This window comes from Haliaeetus leucocephalus, unplaced genomic scaffold (assembly GCF_000737465.1).
Source record: "Haliaeetus leucocephalus isolate CR32 unplaced genomic scaffold, Haliaeetus_leucocephalus-4.0 Scaffold848, whole genome shotgun sequence".
NCBI classification, from domain to species: Eukaryota; Metazoa; Chordata; class Aves; order Accipitriformes; family Accipitridae; genus Haliaeetus; species Haliaeetus leucocephalus.
Genome location: NW_010973284.1, coordinates 22,330 through 45,274, shown reverse-complemented (window position 1 = coordinate 45,274; position 22,945 = coordinate 22,330). Strand labels below are relative to the sequence as shown.

General features: G+C 40.3%; 1 protein-coding gene across 1 annotated transcript in view; it reads left to right on the top strand.

Moving 5' to 3' along the window:
• The first annotated feature begins 709 nt into the window (after positions 1-709).
• CACHD1 (cache domain containing 1) overlaps positions 710-22,945 on the top strand; it is a 33,414-nt gene continuing 11,178 nt past the window's right edge. The window contains exons 1-11 of the mRNA XM_010582286.1: positions 710-842; positions 4,330-4,479; positions 6,137-6,370; positions 8,961-9,110; positions 9,666-9,789; positions 10,315-10,432; positions 12,162-12,330; positions 14,462-14,604; positions 15,204-15,385; positions 17,058-17,168; positions 21,186-21,308. Of these exons, the coding sequence (XP_010580588.1) occupies positions 725-842; positions 4,330-4,479; positions 6,137-6,370; positions 8,961-9,110; positions 9,666-9,789; positions 10,315-10,432; positions 12,162-12,330; positions 14,462-14,604; positions 15,204-15,385; positions 17,058-17,168; positions 21,186-21,308 (1,622 nt within the window). The 5' untranslated portion in view covers positions 710-724. The remainder of the gene's footprint in view (positions 843-4,329; positions 4,480-6,136; positions 6,371-8,960; positions 9,111-9,665; positions 9,790-10,314; positions 10,433-12,161; positions 12,331-14,461; positions 14,605-15,203; positions 15,386-17,057; positions 17,169-21,185; positions 21,309-22,945) is intronic.

Sequence of the window (22,945 nt, the reverse complement as noted above, 5' to 3'; positions counted from 1 at the left end):
CTGTTATATGGGTATATAATTACTGCTTAATCCTGTGATTGTCTTGCATCACTCATAATTTATAATAAAGTATGCCACTCATTTAATAAGACTGGTATGTTATGTGTATATTAATGCAAGTGTTACCACTGCATGCCTTAACTTATTTACAGGATAAAAATTGATGGTAGATTTGACTTACTTTGACTGAAACATTAAAACAACATAATGCTATGCCTATGAAAAGTTCTTAGAGTTTGGGCTGGTTTTTTTTTCATTTTCTGTATACACTTCACTTTTCTATAGGCACTCAAGGCTTTCCTGAAAATGCTCTCTGCTGATTTTGTTTTCAGTTATCTCTAGTTCACTTAGGCTTCTGCCCAGAACAGTGTATTAACTATTATGTATGAGCAGAGTGAAGCTGACTTCGTCTGAGAAACAAAGGCTGAAGTCTCTTTTTCTTGAAATCACCATAAGTCTAATCCTTTTCAAATTTGATGGATTTATGCCTCAAGCATTTATTTTTTAACAATTGAATTTTAAATCCACAGAATCTCTTCAGTTGGCTTATCATTGTGTTTTCTATATCGGTGTGTAAAGAATTATAAATGGTAAGGTAATCCAATATAGTTTCTTCTCTTTCAAGATCTCTGTGTTAACCGTGGCAGACACAGTAAGAACCTGCTCGCTGGATCAGTGCTATAAGACATTTCTGTCTCCTGCCACTAGTGAGACAAAAAGGAAGATGTCCACCTTCGTTAGCAGTATAAAGTCATCTGACAGCCCTACGCAGCATGCAGTGGGATTTCAAAAGGCTTTCCAGTTGATACGAAATACAAACAATGGCACAAAACTCCAAGGAAGTAAGTCCCTTGTTGTGCAATCCTGATTATTTCTGAGGCTTGCAAATGTTTTCTTATTCAAGATTCTCACTTTGACAGAGGCCAAAGGAGTGTAGCGTCTAGAATATATTTTTTTAAAAAAAAGCATGTTTTTATTAAGTAGCATTTACTTGATCTGGAATCTGCATGAGTGACTGTTGAATATGGCTATTCCCTTTTAATTTATTTCACTTGCTGACTTTCTTCTGAAGTATAATATGAAATTGCAGGATTGAATTGCCTGGTAGCTGAATTATTTCCCAAATATGTGTGTGTGTGGGGGGTCCTTTTAATGAAAATTGCTGTTGCTGCAGGTTCATTGACTTATTGCTAAAACATAGGTATATGGGTAGTGTGCCTAACTGGAATCCTACAGAAGTGGCCCTTGCTTCTCAGTGAAAATACCAATTGAGAATACCAATTGTGGGTGATATTTTATGGAATGAGGGATTGGCCTGGCTAAATTTTCCTTCATCTAAGAATATCCTCCTGAGTTTTGTTGTATGCATTATGGGCTTTCTCCTTCCCATTCCAAAGATTGGTGTTTTTTTGTAATGAGGATGTGGTGAACGATGTGGAAAAGATGGACGTGAAATTGAGTGGCACATTTGCTTGCCAGGAAGCCGTGGAAAACAAATTCTTGAAGCTGTACTCCAAGTGCTCGTTGGAGTAGAGAATGTTGCCAATGCTGTGGCAGGGTGGAGAAAGCAGACCGATTTAGTCAATTTATGTAATGCAAATCCCATAGCTTGGTCCTGTGCCTGCTCCAATGAGTGCAAATTCTTCATCGTCCTGATGGGCACCAGCTCAGAACAGAAGAAGGTGAAAAAGAAAAGTCCAGGAGTGAAGGTGCTTTGAAAGGACTAAGGAAGTGTGCTGCTCCTTTGGTTTATAAGATAGTGCTTTTGCTGTTAAAGGTTCAGACAACTTCTGAACTTCAGGCCATAGATACAGTGAAACATGTATCTGACTGTACGCTGCTTAGCTGAAAGATGGGGTGGTCAAGGGCAGGTTTTTACCATCCTCTGGCAAAATTATGAAAGGGGTGCAACTTTATAGAAAATAAAAAATCCAGTGCTGCTGAAGCTGGCTCGGATAAGATGCATTAGTCATCAATAGTTATTCCAAGAACATCAGCTGTAGAGTCTTGCACCATCCTCCTACATATCTTTTATGTTTGGCACTGTTTGTATATTAGGATTAGAAGGTTTTGGCATGTTCATCGTTAATGTGAAAACACGTACTTTTACTAGGTTTCATGCCAAACAATTATTTTGGGGCACAAGTACAGAAAGTTAAAAGAAAAGGCAAATGCTTTAGATATAGGTTTTCTCTAAGTGTGAAAGATTTTGAAGACCTCATGTGTATATGGCAAATTTCAGAATTCATAGGGTGAGACACAATAGGTTTGAGAAGAGGATGTTTATAAAACATGTCTCATTTTCTTGTAAATAATCTTTTCATCTTTTTTAAAAAAGAAAAATAAACCTAGAAAAAAAAAATCATTCATTTCACTGTTAATTTTCTGACATCCTGTTCCCGGAGAACAATGTGTGGGTGTGTCAGGGAAGCTATTGAGATACAGCCTCGCTCCCGAATTTGCACTGGAAAAGTTAGAAGGGAGTTACTGGTGTGAGATGGAAGAATTGTGCCTTTGAACATGTCTAAATTTCCTGCTTTATGCTGGTTCCTATTGCAGTCCTGTTCAGCAGACCCTCATCCCAAAGTGTAAGAAAATGCTCTGCCACTGAGTACCAACAATTCTTGAAAACTCTAGGTAAATAGGTAGGGGGGGGGTGTGCCTGTGTATATACATATATAAAATTGCAGTGTAACTATATATATTATATACATGCACACACTAAAGATAGATAGATAAATGCAGTAATGGTACACTGAATATAAGGGTCTTTTCCAACTGTCAGAAGTGTAGTTTATCAAATAGTATAGGATGATCAGCTATTGAATGATAAGATGCCCTGTTTAGCACTGGTCCCTAATGCAGACTTAGGACTGTCTTACGTTACTTCTGCTAGCAAAGCTTTTAGACTGCAGCATCATATCTGGCTGCGGTATATAATAACTATGCTATAGCCTAGGAAACACATTAATAATTTTCCTTAAATTACAGCCAAAGCTGTATTAATACCTGGCTTTACTTTTTTTCCTAGTTTTAGCTTCTAAAAAAAAAGGGGGGGCAGAAATTCCCCCCAAATTAACAGCTGCTCTTACTTGTTTGTATCAAAAGCCAGTTCTGGCTAAAAATCTTTTCAGGTCATGATGACAAAAAGTAGAAGCCAAAGCATTCATACCTATTTAAAAAAAAAACACAGCAAAACCACAAAAAACACTAGATGAGACAACAAAGTTGGTTTATAACCAACTAACCTCATGTTCTCCAGATAATATACTGGTGTATAATCCCTACAAGTGTCTTAATTGTATGCATAAAACACTTTTAATACTGAGATATAATATGATGAAACAGGTTGGTATGTAAGCAGTGATGTGAATTTACGTGTTCAAAGGCGTTGAGGCAGGCCTTTCGCCAAGAACACTCAGCTGGAAAAACGTGTTCCAACTTCATGCGAAATGAGCCGATGATGAATGGTGGTGTGCCGTATCACATTTCTCAAGCGTTACGCTCTAACCCACACCGTAGGAAAGCGTCAGGCGTCTTTCATCCCGCGACGTCCTCCAGCTATTGCGCTGCAAGTCAGGGACTAAATTGCAGCGGTGCTAACGCAGGCACGGAGGAGGAGGAGGAGTGGGTGAAAAGGTCTTTTACAGGGATTTTGTCTTTCATGTACGGCCGTTGCGGTGCCCGCTGCCATGCTACAGCAGGGGTTGATGGCACGGCCAAACCTTACTGGAAGGGAGGATGAGGAGGGCCCCGTGATCGGCATCAACAGTGATGCCAAGCCCCCTGCACAGCTCTTGCGGCAGCAATGGCTGGGAAAGCAGCATGCGCTTTTCATGTAGGAAATACAATCGGATGCTCCCCTAGGACACAGCCCGGCTCCACTCTATAGAATTGCACGAGGGGAGAAAAACAGCGAGTCAGGAGACAAAACTTGGAGGTTTTTCTCTTTTGTTAAGCCCTCTCCATGGAGTTAGAGCGGCTTCTGTGGTGCGCTGCATGCTGGTCTTGTGCGGTCCTGCCTGGTTGCAGCCGGGCCAGAAGGTGCCTGTGAGGTCTGCTCAGGAGAAACAAGCCACGGTGCTTCTGGGTGGCTGGTAGGCACTGAATCAAACAGATGTTTGTTAAATGTTATGAATGGAAGTTTAATAATGAATAATATAATTCATAAGTCTGCAGTGTGTTTGTCCACTGTAGATTCCTGTGAATCTCACAAATGAAGCTGTTGGCAATATATGGTCATAAGCAGATATAAGGGCTCTTACCGCATGGCTTTCCTGAGTTAAAAATCTAATGCGCTTTCTGCTATATATATGTAATTCTTTTTAGATACCGATATGGTCATAATTTATCTCTCGGCTGGGATTACATCAAAAGATTCCTCGGAAGATGATAAAAAAGCTACTCTACGTGTCATCAACGAAGAAAATAGTTTCCTCAATAACTCAGTAATGATTCTTACTTACGCACTTATGAATGGTGAGAAATGTTTTTGTGTTTCCAGTGGATGAAAATTCCCTTTCATTGTTGTCGTGGTTTAACCCCAGCCAGCAACTAAGCACCACGCAGCCGCTCACTCACTCCCCCCCCATCCAGTGGGATGGGGGAGAAAATCAGGAAAAGAAGTAAAACTCCTGGGTTGAGATAAGAACGATTTAATAGAACAGAAAAGAAGAGACTAATAATGATAACACTAATAAAATGACAACAGTAGTAATAAAAGGATTGAAATGTACAAATGATGCGCAGGGCAATTGCTCACCACCCGCTGACCGACACCCAGCCAGTCCCCAAGCGGCGAATCCCTGCGCCCCCCCACTTCCCAGTTCCTAAACTAGATGGGACGTCACATGGTATGGAATACACTGTTGGCCGGTTTGGGTCAGGTGCCCTGGCTGGGCATGAGAAGCTGAAAAATCCTTGACTGTAGTCTAAACACTACTGAGCAACAACTGAAAACATCAGTGTTATCAACATTCTTCACATACTGAACTCAAAACATAGCACTGTACCAGCTACTAGGAAGACAGCTAACTACATCCCAGCTGAAACCAGGACAATTGTACAGCTAGTTTATTAAGCTCATCCAAATGTAATTCCACGCCTTATTGGGAGCAGTTTGTTAATGGATTTTGGCCCACGTAACCCAGAGGCTGCATCCAGATGTTAAATCTTTTGTATATAAAACTGTATGCCACTATATGCTTATATATCACAATGCAGCTGCTCAGGATATAAAGTGTTGTTGCCTGAATTGTCTAGTGGCAACCAGACTGAATTAAGTTTTCTAACTATTGCAACTGTAAACCTTCCTGACGCTGCCCCTGTTTCCTGGTGCAGCAAAATGAGAGTATACGTGACTTCTGTTTCAGTCATTAGCTAAGGAGCATGATTGTAACATCAAACGTAATCTGAAATGCTTTGAGAATTTAGGACCCAGCTTAAGAGTGAAGTTAAATGTGAAGATCATGCACACAGTAGTTTGGCATCCTGTGCTTTTTCCAACAAAGCATTTTCAGTAAGAAGGCTGTATGTTGTGTTACTAAATATTGCACACAGGCTCTAGCCAAGGAAACTAATGCTTAAGCTAATGTATCGTTTGACTGTAAATTTAAATACTCATTTGAGACCTAATATGTACGAAAGTCTTTGATTTGTCTGCAGGAATTGAGCCTGGGACTTGTGTAAAATGTGAAACTTTTAATGTTTAAGCTAAAGAACAAAGCCTGTTATCTCCAAGGGCGTATAATATGCTCCTGGTCCTTTATGTGGACTAGCCACCAGTGGAGAACAAAGAGCTGTCCTGTGGATTTATGGGTCACATAAGTCTTTGTTAAAAGATCTTTGTTTAAAGTGGTGATGTGAACAGCATGTTAAATTTTTGCACCGTGTAACAGTATGTGAGAGGCAATCTTACTAAATTTTTGTACTAGCTAACTACTTTTCCAAAAACCATACTAGTCTTTCATCACTTTACCTTAACACTTAAATAAGCCTATAGTATATTCAGTCCTACAGTATAGCGTGTGTATCGTTTTGCTTTTATTTACAGTACTTTGGAGTAAGATACTGAAGTCTTGATGGAAATTAAGCTTCTTGTATCTCCTTCTTTCTATGTCTTGCATCTCTGTTTCAGAGGGAGTGACAGGTTTGAAGGAACTAGCCTTTCTGCGAGACCTGGCAGAGCAGAACTCGGTAAAGTACGGGGTGCCGGACCGAACAGCCCTACCTGTCATCAAGGGAAGCATGATGGTCCTAAACCAGCTGAGTAACCTGGAAACTACAGTTGGCCGATTCTATACAAACCTCCCCAACCGAATGATCGATGAGGCAGTCTTCAGTCTGCCTTTCTCAGATGAAATGGGAGACGGTAAGTGCTTACATTGAATTTAGGTATAAAAACGAAAGAGATTAGGTTCCCTTTGCTTATGTATTCTCAAATATAGTCTTATAAGATGATGTTTTTAGGTGTGTTCCCAAGGCAAATATAAAATTAGCCTTTCATGCCAGCAGGTTTTTTATCTGCAGAAGGTCTAGTTATGAGAAAAGTGGTAATAAGACATGGAGTAGATCAATTTAGGTTGGATTCTTGGGGGTGAAATTTGTTCTTACGTATGTGTACATGTATAGCATCCATAATTTAATTTGTGGAGAGAAGTTCTTTGTACTTGAGGGAAGCAATCTTGTCACGTTGAAATGACAGCCATCTCCATGCTGCACCATTGCAGGGTTCATTATATCAGTACTTCTGTATGTCTTGAGGCCTTACAGGTAGACTCAAGGGACTGCATAAGTCCCTACAGTGGAAGATAGAAAAAGTTAACTATCGTTTGAGCCTCCCTTTCCTGTGGAGCCATGGATGTGACTTTTGAGTCATCCTTCCTGCTGGAGTTTCCTTTTTTCTGTCTTTGCACCCCAAGCAGTGGCTCTTCACAACTAGTTCAGTATCCATTCCATGCTGCCGGGCTGTGAAGATGGGGATGCTGGACGCTGGCAGTCAGACCTCGGTGAGAGGGGGAAGGCAACCAGCTTAGCAAATGGCATAAAGAGAGTTTATTAATTATTGTCTAAAATTTGCTATCCTTAGTTCTTCCTTTAGCTTCAGCACACTTGATCTGCCCCCAGCGCTGGGCAGAAGAGGAAGCCTTGAGCTGGCTGGTGATTGCCTGGCCAGTCTGGAGTGAGTGATACACCGAATTTAGTAGAAGCCTAGTGACAGTTTTTCTCCAGACTGTGAATGCATCCTGAAGAATATCTTAACGCAGCAGATGTCTGTAGTCTGGTTCTCCCATCAGTTCCTAATTTATGCTGATGTGGTGGGAAGGTGCATGGATCTTCCCTTTTACCTTAAAATTAGATGCCATGTTAGCAAAACCTGTGTGTTCAACTTGATCTGATTTGCCACTACATCCAGTAATGGAGAGACTGAAGGTGTAGATATTGATAGAGACTTCTGGGAGCGCACCAGCATGCATGTGAGATGACACATGTAAGAAATGCAGAAATCGGAGAGTTCCATTTGTGCTCAGGGTAAGCATGCACTGCAGGGTGATCTTTTTTTGGGGTTCTTGCCAGGGGCAGGTTCAGGAGGTAGGGAGCGGGCTTAGGCTGCTCCCGCAGTGCTGGCAAAGCTCTCCCAGCTGGACACACACCCACTGCCTGAGCTAATACTTGCTTAAGCATCATTAGTTGTGAGCTGCAGTGCTGCTTCTCCTTTTACCTTTGGGATCTGGTGCCCTTCCTAAAGCTCAGTGTACACACTTGGAATGTCAGAGTTGTAGGGTTTATGCCTGCTGGTTCTTGGGCAGCTCACCTGACATTTCTCTAGCACTGCTCCAGTGCTCTGTAAAGGGATGTGACCGTCACAGTGATGTTAGGAAATACATTGGTGATTTTATATTGCTTTGACAATTGAGCAAATTCTCTATTTCTTCATTCAGGACTTTGCATATTCTTAGTCTCAGTTGGTACATAGGAGTAGTTGAGGGTTATGCTGAATAGTTTTCAAGGGCTGCTGAGTTTAGGTTGCACGTTTGCCTTGTGTGTTGAGTCCCAAAACAAATTTAAGACTATGCCTGACCAAATCTCTTCTGAGTCAGAATGCTTGCTACTTTCTGCATTTCCTAACCTTGGTAATTAAGCTGTATTATTGCTCTCTGACAAAGCTATATCCAAGCATAATTCGGAAAATTTGAGCAACAGAAGGATTAGAAATGGTGCAATAGAGAAGGTTAGTCTTACATAAATTTCAAGGTGTACTTAAAAGCTTATACATGCAAATGAATTTTATATTGGTTTGAAGGAAAAGAGTTGCTGAGTTTCCAAATAGCAATGGTGTAGAAGGTAAGAGAAATAAGGTATTACTGAGAGTTCTTACCTCAGGTACAAGATGCATCCCAAACCATTGTGTAATTAGGGGTATGATTCCCAGTACAAGTGGCCATACTGGGATTTAGTTAAGCAGAGGTTTCATATTCTGAATATGCAATTAGATGAGCAATAATTCATCCCTGTTGTTGCTTTACAAGTACAAATTCTCTTCCTCCTTCCTCCCCCTATTTTTTAAATTGCCTTAAATGATGTTAAAGGAACAAAATACTACCTTGGCTTCTCATGCAAATGCATTTCTTATCTGTAAGGCATCTACTTGCAGACTGACAAAACTCCCAAAACATTAATTGTGGTGTGTATTTTAATAAATTGATTAAATGTACCTTAGGTCACTAGCAGAAACATAGAAATTAACTAATTAGGGAGAGTGGCTAACAGCCAGACATGCCAGATAACCTGCTCATCTTCCCTGTAGGTGTGCCAATTTTTGTCCTTATCCCAGCAAGGAATACTATAAAAAATTTAACTGTATAACATTTTGAAATTGTAAAGAGCATGCTCTGTTTCTGCTAAAAATAATTAACTAGATATTATTGCTGATGGTTTGATGTTACTTCTCTCATTCTAAGGTCTGATAATGACTGTAAGTAAACCGTGTTACTTTGGAAACCTGCTGCTAGGGATTGTTGGAGTAGATGTTAATCTCGCATATATCTTGGAAGATGTCACCTATTATCAAGACTCCTTGGGTTCATACACTTTCCTCATTGATAATAAAGGTAACTTTTTGGCTCAGATAATCTCTTCTAGTCCCACTGAGATCATTAACCATCAAAAGGAAACTCTTAATCCTCATGTCTCTGAATAGTCTGTAAGTAATGAATGATAGTACTTATTAAAAGATTAATTGCGTGTTGTTTGGTTAGTTTTGCCTGAGAGTTGCTGAGACTGTAGGTGGATTCATGACTTGAAATGTCTGTACTGGAGTTTTGATGTGGAAATGCTTACTTGCTGCTGAGATTTTCTACATGTTTAACACCTGAGGTTTTCTATGTGCAGGTCAAAAGGCAAAACTGGTGTTGTTATATGTGTGTTCAGCTCTTTTCCTCTGATCCCAGCCTCTCTTTATTGCTTGGTTCTTTGAGCTGTCTTTCATTTGCAACTTACCAAGTTCTTAGTTTGCAGCTTCTTTGATAATATTTCTTCTTCACTTTTGTTAAGCCTTTGTAAAAATTGCATGTAGTTACTACATTCTTTTTTTTTCTGTAAATATTAATCCTGGACTCAGTTGTTATAATGCATTCAGTGTCTGGTTTTGTGTCTTTATTTTTTAGGATACACTCTTATGCACCCATCCCTTACCAGGCCCTACTTGCTGTCTGAACCACCGCTCCACACAGATATTATCCATTATGAGAACATTCCTAGATTTGAGCTGGTGCGTCAGAACATCCTTAGGTAAGGAATCAGGATGCGTGTCCAAACGCTAGTAGTCCTTAGGGCACTAGAAGTATTTCTAGAGGAGTTTTAAGAGAATTTAAGGTGAAGTTCCTTTTCCTACAGTATCTGGATACTCGGATGGATTTTTGTTTCCCCCCACCCCTCCTCCAAACGCAGAACACTTCTGGTTTGTTTTTTCCTCCAGCTTTCTTCATTTATCATTTGGTGTGCTAAGCAGTGGGTTTTCATAGCTGATCTGGGGGATACTCTTGCTAATGTCTCGCTTCCATGTCAGGAAGGTTTTCCACTATTTGGTCTGGGTTTTTCTTTAGCCTTTGTCTTACCTGACTATGTGTTTTAACTCAAAATGTGTCAGTACACAAGTGCATTTTCAGCGTACATCCACTTTTTCTTCACCTAAGATGGATAACAGTTAATCTTTTAATATTGTATGATATTTTTATAAATGTACAGTAGATGGGTTTTGCTTAAGAGCTTTCTCAGTGTTTAATAAAATTCTGTATGTTATATCTGCCAATATAGCATTCCCCTGGGCAGCCAGATCATTACAGTTCCTGTGAATTCCTCACTGTCTTGGCATGTAAACAAACTGAGAGAAGTTGGAAAAGAAGCCTACAATGTCAGCTACGCCTGGAAGATGGTAAGGACTTAGTGACACTGTTGCAGGGTGGCATAGAGTAAGTTCCTATATTGAAGAGTACACAAATGTATTAAATATAGTGAAGCATGAAGTATTGCTATATACTGAAGTATGAAATGTTTGAATTACTCAGAAACTGCATGAATGTAGAGGTTTTTTCTTACAGTGAAGAACCAATGAAATTACCATTTCAGGTTTGTTAGCATGTCATCTTCTGAGATGTATCTGTATGGATATGTGTGTGCTTTTCCTTCATGAAGGCACTCATTTTGTAAGAGATATGTAATGTAGAGTTACATAGAGATTATACTCCTGCTTTCCTAATGGAAGTAAATCTATGCTGGTCTGGATGTCATACTGCAAGCCAGGTGACACGTATATACCTACCAGAGACCACGTTTGAATACAGTGCTGAGGCAGTGTTTGGTATTAAGTCATTCTTTTGCTTAATACTGTTGTTATGTTTGGGGCAGAGTAACGATCCATTAATTAATACAGTTGGGAAAATGTCAGCTTCTCATTCTGATACTATCTTGTTGCAGAACTGTATCAGTAGCCAGTGATGTTTCCTGTAATTTAACACTTTTCTTACAAACACTAGTTATGTTGAAGCTTTCATTGAAACTGGGTACGATGTGTATGCAACAGGCTATATTACCAGTTGTAAGAGCTTCAAGAGCGCTTCTAGCAGCTGTCTTCCTTTCTTCAGTTTTGAACGTATCTGAACGCTAATCTTGACCCAGGGATTAAAATGGAATCTAAGGTTAAATATAATCCAGGTGAATTTCACTGATGCCAGAAATAATTGGCTACTTTTTTGTGCCAACAAACTGAAGAGGGTACTTGTGGATCATTTCACAGTATTAAGTTAAATCCAACCTAAAAGATTAAGCTGAGCAGATTTAAGAGATTAAATCTGTCATTGTGTAACAGAAATTCACATAGGAGGGTGTCTGGAGCTAATTTTCTAATGTTGTAATGCTACATTAAATATCAAACACCCTTACAGAGCAGCTGGGCAACTCCAAGTTTTGCTAGTCTGATGTACTATAGGATACTTAAAATATACAAACCAGTAAAGCATGTGACACATGCAGCACACAACTAAGAGTGGTAATGATACAATCTTATTTTCTAGAGTTAATTTGTCTGTATTTTTCATAAGGGGAATACCAGTGTGTTTTTATCAACTGTGAACCTGAAGCCTCTGCTCTGTTAATAGCACTTCAAAAAGTATCCACGAAAGAGTGTTAGAAATTATTGCTAATTGAGCAACAAAATGAAGGTCTTAATGTAAGCTTTTTTCCTGAAAATGAAATATTTTTATTTTCTGCATAGACTGTGGAAAAGTATTTTTTGTACAACTTAGTGGTTCCAGTACATACAAGATGATTACAGACTGGGATGGGGCTGTATGGGACTGAGTTGCAGTAATCAGACTGCTGAAGACAAGTGTCTCTATCCTGCATGGAGACCAATATGGCTTGAGCACAATCCTTCTCTCTGTTTTCTGTAGGAACAAGCCCATATTAGCTTCTTTGAAAAGGAGCTGTCTGTTTTCAGAGAGAGTGGGAACTGTGATCCTTGAGTATGGTGAAGTGTGGTGCTGCCTTCCAGAACTGGACGAGATGAGCAATTAAAGAAAAGAGAATGAATGCTAAATAGAAAATAAGTTCTGTAACTCCTCCACCTTTTCGTTTCTGTTTGATGACTTGCCCGTGTTTTTCAGGTCCAGGACACATCCTTTATTCTGTGTGTCGTGGTAATACAGCCAGAAATACCTGTTAAACAGCTGAAGAATCTCAACACTGTCCCCAGCAGCAAGCTCCTGTATCATCGACTGGATCTGCTGGGCCAGCCAAACGCCTGCCTGCACTTCAAGCAGCTGGCTACCTTAGGTAAAGCTTTCTTGCAGTTCGTCTTGATCACCTCATACATGTTTCTATAGAGTGTACCAGCAGAAAGTAAAACTCATCTCAGAAAACACTGGAAATACTCTCCTCTTGAGAGGCTTTTATTTCCAAGGCTGATTTTCTAATCAGCCGTTACCTTTTTATAGCCCTTCATTGATCATAGCTCCCCTGCTCAATGGCAAGCGCTTGCATGGATGAACGCAGTGGGACTGCTCGTCAGAGTACGACATAAATGCACCGTGAGTCTTGCTTGATCAAGTTCCCAGAAAGTGCAGTGGGGAGAGTGAGAGCTGTCTCACCAAGCTGAAAACAAAGTTCTGTTCTCTTGGCTGTAAAGTAGCTTATTGACAGATAACATAAGTAGGATGAAGTCCCAGCGAGTCATGTAGGACTACTATTCTTTTTACTTTGGATTTATGCAAGTTTTTTCACTGCCATAAGCATTTAATACCATCGGTCCATGTGAAGTCAGAAGTTAAGTCTGTTGGGGGAAACTGAGAACTTCGGTGGTCTGATGGTTTCCAGACCCTCCTTACCTACTTAAAAATTCTCAGGTTACTGACACATTCCTGCTTTTAATAAGCTAAACTGATTCTGCTCTACCTGACTAATTTCAGTAGTTGCTCAAACATTTCTGGAAAGAGGGGTAGTCTCCATGGCAGTCTAAGTCCTAGTGTCTGGAAAGGATAGAGAACTTAAAAAACATAATACATCCTAAGAACATAAAGGCTTTTTTGTATAAGCATCATAAGTTGTAAGCTTTCATATTTAAGTATTAATCTTGGGGGTTTTGCTAAAATCTGTGCAACATTATAAGAAATTCTGAATTAAGTGCTTTTTGTTTGTAGCAAGGTTTGAAGGTCTCATGGTGGATTAGCGGCATAGTTGTGAAATTTTCTTAGTTATATTGCAGTTCCACAAATAGCTAAGTGAGATTAGACTGGAGGAGTTATGGAGGAACTTGACAAATCTATGGAAATTGCTTTGCCAATTGTTTAAAATGCAGGGTTTTTTCTTTCTTTAATGTGGTGCCTAGTCTTGATTATCTTATATCCAGAAAGACAAGACATAAATGGAAAATATCCAGAAAAATGCAGTACTAAGCTGACAAGTGGAAAAACTTCATGCAAAGCAAAATGCAATCACATCAGAATATTTGGTCTGGGAAGCAGATGAAGGACTATAATAGAAGCTCATAAGTGATGACTGCAGTACATATGGTTGCTGGATGTATGGTGATGTGTTTTAGAGGAATGTGAATAAAAGCAGAACACTTCACATACTCCAGTGAAATTTTTCCTCTGGAGACCATTACACATGGGGAAATTGGGTTCCATGGGTCAGATATTCAGAAAAGGCGTTCTTCTTAACCTTCAGCCCTGCATCATCATAATGGTTTTTCTTTTTAAAAAGAAAAAGCTGTCTGGTATTGCAGTTTCTGCACAGTGAAAGTTTACTTTCTAGTCTGTTCTGAAAATCACCCCAGACAGCTACGCTTTTATTGGTAAGCTCCCTCTTCTGCGCTTGTAATTCTCCAGTTGTTCATTATCTGTAACTGAAAGTGCTCGTTTTCATTTTCCTCTGCTGTATCTAACGGAAACGTGGATAATAGATTTCTTCTTCTTTAGCACAAAATCTTTTCTTAAGAGAAAACAGCTTTTGTAATCTTTCAAAAAGTAGCAATTCAGAAATTGTTTAGACTTGGAGAACAAGGGCACTAAAGTCTACCAAATAACACACAGAGATCAGAGTAAGTGGACTAACTTTCAGACTTCTGTATTTTGATGCAAGAAAGGTAGTTCATGTGCAACCTAAGTTTTGTCAGTGCCTGGGGTTGCCAGCTGTGCTGGTAAGTGCTCTGGTTTGGGTGGAAAACTTCATGTTTCCTGCCCTCACTCCCAGTCCACCCATGACCTGAAGGAGCAGTGCACTTTGCATACTGAAGTGTGGGAGAGCGGAGGAACAGGCAGAGGAGTGGACAATGTGTCAGTGTAATTCCTTCCACGCATCCTCAGCCAGGACACCATGTCAGATACCCTTTTGTGGTACAAATGTCTTTACTATGCGATATGTGCAATTCATTGTCCTTAACTTTCTCGTATTTTGCTATTTTTAGAAAGCCCTACGGTAATGCTCTCTGCGGGCAGCTTCTCTTCTCCATACGAACATCTCAGCCAGCCCGAAACGAAGCGGATGGTGGAGCATTACACAGCGTACCTCAGTGACAACACGCGCCTGATTGCCAATCCTGGCCTTAAGGTACGTCCTCGGTGCTCTGGTCAGCCCTGGAGACCCTGCTTTCCTCACGTCCCACGGCTTCATCCAGGAGGGCAGTACCTGAAACGTCGATCTCCTGATGCTCATAGGGTTATGGAGCAGTGGTTTGGAGTGGTATTCCCATGCCTGGAGAGGTGGCCAAGGGCTTCAAGGCCCAGAAGAGTGGAGAGAGGAGGGAGAGGGCTTCCTCCCCAAGAGGCAGGGAAAAAGGGTGATAAGCAGCTATTGAAGTAAACACTAGAAAAATTAAAGCTACAGTGAATTCTTAGCGGAAATATCTTTGTGTTCTTTGGCATATAAATGAGAAATTCCTATTTTGTATGCAAGCGGAACAGTATTTATGTTTACGTGAAGTAAAACAGTGAACTCTAAAAGCTGCAGAGATAACGACAACAGTATTTCATTATAATAAGCTTTTCCTTTGCTTGGAATGTGCCAGATCCGTCTGGTGTGAGAAGACTTTAAACAAGTAATTGAGTTTAGATGATCTCCGATCGCTCTTTAGGAAACCCCGCGAGCAGCTTATTATCTTTTCATGCAAGTCTTAGAGGAACCCTGCTAGGTCCGCCTTTGTTTTGCAGTTCTCTGTCAGAAATGAAGTAATGGCTACCAGTCACGTCACAGATGAATGGATGACACAAATGGAAATGAGTAGCCTGAACAGTTATATTGTGCGCCGTTACATAGCAACCCCCAATGGGGTGCTCCGAATTTACCCCGGTTCCCTCATGGACAAAGCATTTGATCCCACCAGGAGACAATGGTGAGTTTTTAGGGTCCTGTTATCAAAGCTTTGGATAATCTTGGAGGGCAATAAGGAAAATATTTGGTATCGATTTTATAGCCTGGGTTTTTTTACAGCCAGCTAATAAACTATTTAACTAGAAATGTTTTCATTGTGGGTAAAAGACTTGGTGCTTAAATACAGCTAGTTAAAACCTTTATGGTTCCAATTTCAACCCTTTTTATTTTAAGCGATCGTTTCTGTTTCATATCCCTGCTATGGCAGATGGGAATATAAATATTCAGAAAATGAGCATCCCCTTTAGGGATTAGCTAATTCGAGAGCGTTTTCAGATCCTTGTGCCATTTTTGGTTGTTAATATTTTAGTCTTCCTGTTTGTTTACAGCGGGTTTCCTCGCTAATTTAAAGTAGAAATTTGCTGGCTGGACTGTGCGCTATTAATTATGCACTAGCAGCTGATTTGGGAAAAATATTTGTATACATTACAAATGAGAGTGAGCCTGAGACCTGAGAGCACTCTGGAGTGTGTTTTGACTTGTGTGTTTTGTTGAAAGGAGCCAGCCAGGTCCTGCCGCACCGTGATGCTGGTAAAGGCACGAGCCAGCGCCGGGTCCCAAACCTCCAGCTGTACGGCGAAGGCTCTGAATTCCTTCTGGCGCTGGCTGTGCCGTAGCTCTCCTGACCCATGTTTTGCCTGGAAAAAATCATTACCGTAGCTACTGATTAGCTTTTCTTCAGGTTTTCTTCATTTTTGTTGTTATTTATGTTTTTGCTGACATCAGATGATGGAATTTTGCTCTCTTTTTTTGTAGTGAGATAAACGGGGCATTCATGTTGTAAATTAACTGAATGCACTTCTACACTCCCTTGCCTCCATTTTAAAAGCCCTCAAATTATTTTCGGGATTGGTTTTGGGAGGGTTTTTTTTTTTTTTTTGCTTTTACACTTCACTGATTTTCGTAAACCATGGTTTTGAAAAAGCCTCCATATGCAGCATGCCATAGTGTCTTGTTTTTTATATAAAGCCAAATGGCAGTGTTTTGGAAAGAAGATGCAAGCAAAGCACTAATAATAAAGTAGAATTCTGTCACTTGCACAGTGCGGTCCAGACTCACGGGTTAGTATATATACTGGAGTGGGGGAAAGCTGAGTAATAGATATTTCATACACAAAAGTGTTTCCAACAGTTGGAATGTTTTATAAACTTTCTTATGACAGTAGGAAAATATTTGACATGATTGTGGCTCATTTTATGTTGACAGTAAGTTTTAGAAGAGATTGTAATTGTAATCACTTTCTGACATCTTTCCAGATTTTCATGTGTGAATTCTGCCTACAGGACATCCTTTCTCTTGCATTTGCAACACAATGATTTTGCCAGTGTTTGCTTTGAGTTTGAGACTCTGCTGGCACTGTGTCATATGTTGTTCTGGGGAAAAATGTTTAAAATTAGACTAAACGTATTCTATGCAGAAGTAAATTGAGGTTTTTTTAATGCAGTTGTATGTACTGAGGAACCATTTATTGAGCTAGTCTGGTTTTGGTCTGGGTCCTAATCATGCTTAGGTACTTGTTTAATATTAAGAAACATTACTTTGGTAGCATGTTGTTCGCAGTGTGCAGAATTTAATGTTGTCTTTACAGTAACCCTTTTTCACTAATTAGGAGTGTTTCTTTTGGCTTCCCTTAGGTACTTGCATGCAGTGGCTAATCCAGGACTAATTACCTTTACTGGTCCCTACTTAGATGTTGGAGGGGCAGGCTACGTCGTTACGATCAGTCACACAGTCCATTCTTCCAGGTAAATGGTGTTTTCAGGTTTGTGTCAAGCAAGAATACTCTTAATTATCAAGATGTGCTTTGGTTAGAAGAGAAATATGCTGAGCGACTCCTACATGTTCAAGAACTGAAAACCAAATCTGTTTTTAAAAGTGCTTTTGTTGAAATGTAATATAGCCTTGTGTAGATTCAATGGAAATAGTATACTGAAAAAATGTGAAAAATCCATGTTATATGAGTAGGTTTATATTCTGTAGCTTTATCGATATACAAATAATAACAGCATATAGAAAAAAAGATCGATTGGTGAGAGTGTGCTCCTGGATGAACAAGGGATGAGATGTCATGTATGCAAGACAAGGACCTGAGAGGAGGAGAGGGATCACTTTCGTTAGGCAGTCTGGGATATGTTCCCTTTCTGCTGGTAGTCAAATACTTTTTCATCAAGACAGTTAATCTCTAAATTTCCTGAAGTTACTCACACTTATGCTTCTGAAGTTGTATGTACCAGGGTGATGTTCAGAAGGGAGTAAGAGGTGAAAGCGGATCTACCTAACTGCAAATGGAGGTCAGCCTGCAAGGCTGTTTAATTAAAGCTCTGTCCGTACTCCAGGAGTTGGGGGAGCTCCTCGCCTGGGCTGTTTAAATTCAGCAGTTCTGGACAGGGGCTTTCAGGAGTAAGAAGAACTTGAGGAGAAGCCTGTAAACCTTCAACTGCCCTCACAGGATTGCAGAAAACAAATCAGAGTGGAAACAGCATCCTGTGCCTTTGGGGTCAAAACCAAAATGAGTATCATAGCCTTAGAGGAAGAAGCATTTTCTTTACTAACTAGGCTTCTATGGCTTAAAAAAAAGGAAAGGGGAAATTCTAATGTATCTTCATTCAAAGTTGATCAAGAGACTCTCAGTGTTTTCTTTATTCTCAGTACAGTTAATATTACCACCAGGAGAAGTGGAGTCAGTCTCTCTGTGAACCTCTTCTCAGTACTGGAATGACCCTTTCCTCGAGGACCAGGCTTCTTTTGTTTCAGCTCCCTCCTGGCCAGGCCCCCAGCCTAAGGCTGAGGTTTGCCTTGAGATGTAGGCTGTTTAAAGGAGGTCAGTGTACAGAATATGTACTAAACCTTCCTAGCTTAAGCTCTTCCGAGTTTCAGAAATGGTAAAGTTATCATTTTGGTTTTTACACGGAGTCTCTTTCAAGACTTGCACTGAGCACGTGGCTTCTGTGCATGCTCCATCTAATAGCCCACCAGTACAAATGTGACTGCTAACATTGTGCTGGTAAATACAGATTACAAAGCCAGCAGAGCTCGGGACACTGCTTTTCTACTCTTCTCAGAGACATCTCGGCTTTGTTTGGGATTTCCCACCACAAGACATCTGCCTGTCTTTTTTGGCAGGAGTATTATCAGGCGTAATGCCTGCGTGTTGCTTCTCACAGAGGAATTTACTTAAGGTAAATAAGCACTTTTGTAAGAAGAGAAGTGCAATTAATCAAAATTCTGATTTTTATCTAGTAAGAGATGGTTTAGTTAGCTTTAAGAACTTAAAGCTCATGTGGGTTATTAGAACATGATTAAAGAATAGTTAAACAAAGTTTGGCAGATGTGAGTGTGATTCTTGGGTAAATATGACCTCTAAAGCTTATAGTCACATGCGGTTATAATCCCCAAAGAGGTCTTAGTTAAAAAAAAATAGATGGGGGAAGAATCAGTAGAGTTAATAGGCATACTCGCATTAGAAACTGCTCTGTGGGTTTAAATAACAACACTAGTTTATCTGGAACGGATGCTTATCTCTCGTTCCCATTTTATGTATATCTCATTTCTTTTTTGGAAGCTGGGAATAGAAGATTCATGCAAGAAGTTATTTAATACAGCTTGTATCAGCAAACCAGAAGGATTTAATGCTTAAAAACGAAGCTAAAATATTTACAGCATTCCTAATGGCTTTTTGTCAGAGCAGTAACTTCATAGCTTGATACCTTGTCACATGCAGTTAAATATATCTGGGCTGCTTCACTGTCATCCTTTTTCCCATTCCTTCTCCATGAAATGGATAATGTTAAAAGTAATTAAATGCAGGTTTTTAAGAATCTGTATTTATAAATCTACAAATTAGATCTGACTACATCTTCACTGTACCTCTTTAAAAGCAAACAAACTTCAGTCCAGTAAACAGAGTTAGTTTTATATGGGTGGGGGGTTGCCAGCAGCTTTTACTTTGTATAGTCCAGCTGTGCCATTCAGTTATCTTCTTTTTCTAAATGTTTTATTTCTATTTACAAGAGTAAATTTTAAAAAGTAGCAAGTCAGACTCATCTCCTTTGTCATCAGCGTAAAGCCCCCATAGGTGCAAAATAGCATGCCCCGTGATTTGAGGATGAGCGGATTGTTTTGTGTCCTTCAGGGGCAAGAGGCAGCTTGGTCTGGCTGTGCCATCTCAGTGCTGCAGGAACCAATCTTTGAGAATTAGGAGCGCCAGGGATTCCCTGGTCATTTGGTCCAGCCTCAGGCTACTGCACACCACTGCATCATATAATTGTTTTCATAACCCACCTTAGCAAATATTAGGTTTTTGCCTCTATTATTATATTCAAAGGCTTTTGTTCCAGAACCTTGCTGCTCTGATGCCCAGCTGCCCAGTGAGGATTTGCACCTTAGTTCAAGTGCGTTGATTCTGGAGGTCTTGAGTATCTGGATATTTCTCCTGAGGAGAAGGTGGGAATTTGCCAGGACAGAGAATATAATTTCTATTTGGAGCTTTCAGCATCCAAATAGTCTCAGCAAATGTCAAGACCGTGCTTGGGCCAGGAGACCTCTTGCAATTGCTTCACTGATGGTGAGGAAAGTTAAAACGATACGACTAAGTGAAAGTAGCGCTTTTTTACGTTTATAGAGCTGTAAGAAAATACACTTCCATACATCTGCCTGAGACTGTTTTGTCGGTCTTTGATGTATCGGTTGCTAAGGCAACTGTGTATATTCCCGAACTGGTGTGTAAAAATAGGAACACAAGCGCGTTTTCAGTATGGGCGAAATATTGCAATTCACAGCAGCTCTTGCTGCCAGTGCTGGTGAGCAGCCACAGAGACTTCAGGTTCTGCCCTTTCCCTAAATGTTTATTTTATGGTTGCCCTACACTGGGGGAAGATACTGAATCAGAACATTTATGAAGTGATATAGTTTTAAATGTCACTTGGCACTCCATAGACAGTGGGAGGCAGTGTCATGTTAACATGAATTACTCCTGTTTAACTCCAGCTAGCATGGATAACTGACAGGTTAGCGGGATGTGATTTGAAGCATTTAACACGGTGCTCATTAACCAGCACCTAAATACCACCTGGTTGCCTGGTACAAGGTAACCTCATTCATGTTTGTACCTTGGCCAGCTTTTTATTTCTGGCTGAAATTCATAGTCATTCCTACACTTTGGAATTGTAGGGATTTAGCAAAATGTCTATGGCAGCTTCATATTCAGGTCCTAAAGCAGGGGGCTGAGCAAAGAGGAGCAGTGCAGAATGTAAATCCCCCCTGAGGCGGTGGGGATTTGGGTGCTAGAAATGCAGGAGCTGCGTCCTGCATTCATTTGTGAGGGTGGGGAGTTTTTAATCCTAATTTATGTTGCTAAATACTAAATCTGTGTAGGTGGTAGGGGTGTATGTAACTGCTGAGGGAGAACAGCCCGTGGGGAGAAGGGTCGGTTCCTGGGTGTGATCCAGTCCTTGCTGGGCTGTCTCCTCTCTCCTCCATGTTCTGGTTGCGTGAAGTGCAGTTAAAGTGAAAAGACTTCAGGATTTGCAGCAAATAACTAACACTGTTAAGACACTGTTCTCTCTGTTTACAGCTGCTATAACTGTTCATTTAAAGACAAGCAGGGTGAACTGAGCTTCAGTGTGGAGGTGTGCATTTGAGCTGGTCTTTTATATGCCAGGGAAGCCAGTCCCCTTTTCATGTAGGGAACTGAGTAATTAAAATATTAATAATTAATACAGCCATGAAAGCCTTTTTCCTTTTTTTTCCTCCCCTCTTTGCAGTGCACAGATGTCTTCAGGACATTCAGTGGCAGTAATGGGCATTGACTTCACCCTGCGATACTTCTACAAAGTTCTCATGGACCTGCTGCCAGTTTGTAACCAAGACGGAGGAAACAAAATAAGGTAAGCTGTTCCTTCCAGGCAATGTATATCTAAAGCCTTTTTTTTTTTTTTTTTTCCTGCCTTTAACCAAATGACCCAGAGGTACTTTCCAACTTAACTTATTCTAGGATTCTGTTACTTTCAATGTATGTTCTCTGATTTCTACTAAAATTTGTGCTTGTTCTTCTCATAAAGGTTACGTGGAATTTTTTGTTATTCAAGATCAAAACTGTCATCAGCTAAGTAAACAGGCTGCAGGAGTAAAAAAAGGAAGATAACTGATTATTTTTTTGTTGTTATATTTAGACTTCACTGAAATCCTGGGAAAAAAAACATTCTTTATTAAATGAACACACTTCCCATTCTCTTCTGTTTGTTTTCACTTTGCCTATTTAGTTACTGTGAGCATGTAATAATGCTGTATTATCTCTAGTTATTTTAACTATTATTATTAAAATATACTTTTGTTATATTTTTCTCAGAAATAGGTAGCACAGCACTAGTCAGAATATGTCTGATTTCATCTGGAATATCTAATTTTATTTAGACCTATGTGCATCTTAATTGTTCCTCTTTCCTTTACCATTTTTTGAAAAATCATGGGGTTGGGGGGGAGGCAGGGGTAGACTCTGGTTTGGATCTGGAGTAACTTGATAACATGGTTTGGTCATTGTTGTTGTTTCTTTGTTTGTTTTTAAACCTTAAATTTGGGAAGGGAAGTGGTTTTCTGTCATCCTCCCAGTTCTTTTCTGGTTTGGTTTGGGTATGTTTTTATAAATTTTATGGTGTATAAAACAAAATAATCAGGATTTCTGGTTCGGTATTGCCTCCCCCCCAGTTAAAAACTATTACTAATCAAAGGGGTCAGATGCTTTATTCTGTTTGTACGTTCCCTAAATGAGGAATTTCAAGCATATTGTTAAATGCTTTGTTAGACCGTTCTAATGTAGAAGCCAAATCTAATGCTTACAGCCTCTGCGTAAAAGCATGCAGGTACTAAGAGACAACTATTCTAACTATCTGGCAGGCATTTGTTCTTTTTTTAATGTATCTCTACTAAGCTTTTTCTCTCTGCAGTCATTCTGGGGTAATCACAAGCCTACTCTTTCTCCTGTTTCCTATTGCATCTTTCAGAAAAAAGAGAAAATGCAACATCACTACATGAATTTCTAACGCAAAACCCAAACAGTTTGGAGCAGTAAAAAAAATACAGCTAGAAGTTTTCATGACTCCTTTGTATACCTGAAGTATACAGTCCCATCTATTCTGTGCCGATTGCTTTAAATTATATCTGCTCTCTCCCTCCCTGAGCTGATGTCGGTAGAGCTTTACATAGCAGACTGCCATGGGAATCGCAGACTTTAAAGCCGCCCGAAGTGTCCACTGGCCCCAGGCGGGAGGCCAGGGCTGTGCCAGGACATGGCTGCTACCCTGCTGAGCTCTTCGGGAGCATTGCGTGGCCGCATTAACCTCCTCCCGTCTTCCTTCTGTGGCCACCGATTCTCTTGATCTTGGCGCAGGCTGTGCCGTCCCCGGTGCCGCTTGCTCCTCTGCCTTCCCCAGCGCGGCTGTCTGCGGCTATGGAAACGGGAGATGGCGAAAACATTACGGATTAAAACCTCACCGCACACTGGTTTCTAGATAGGGGCACCGATCTG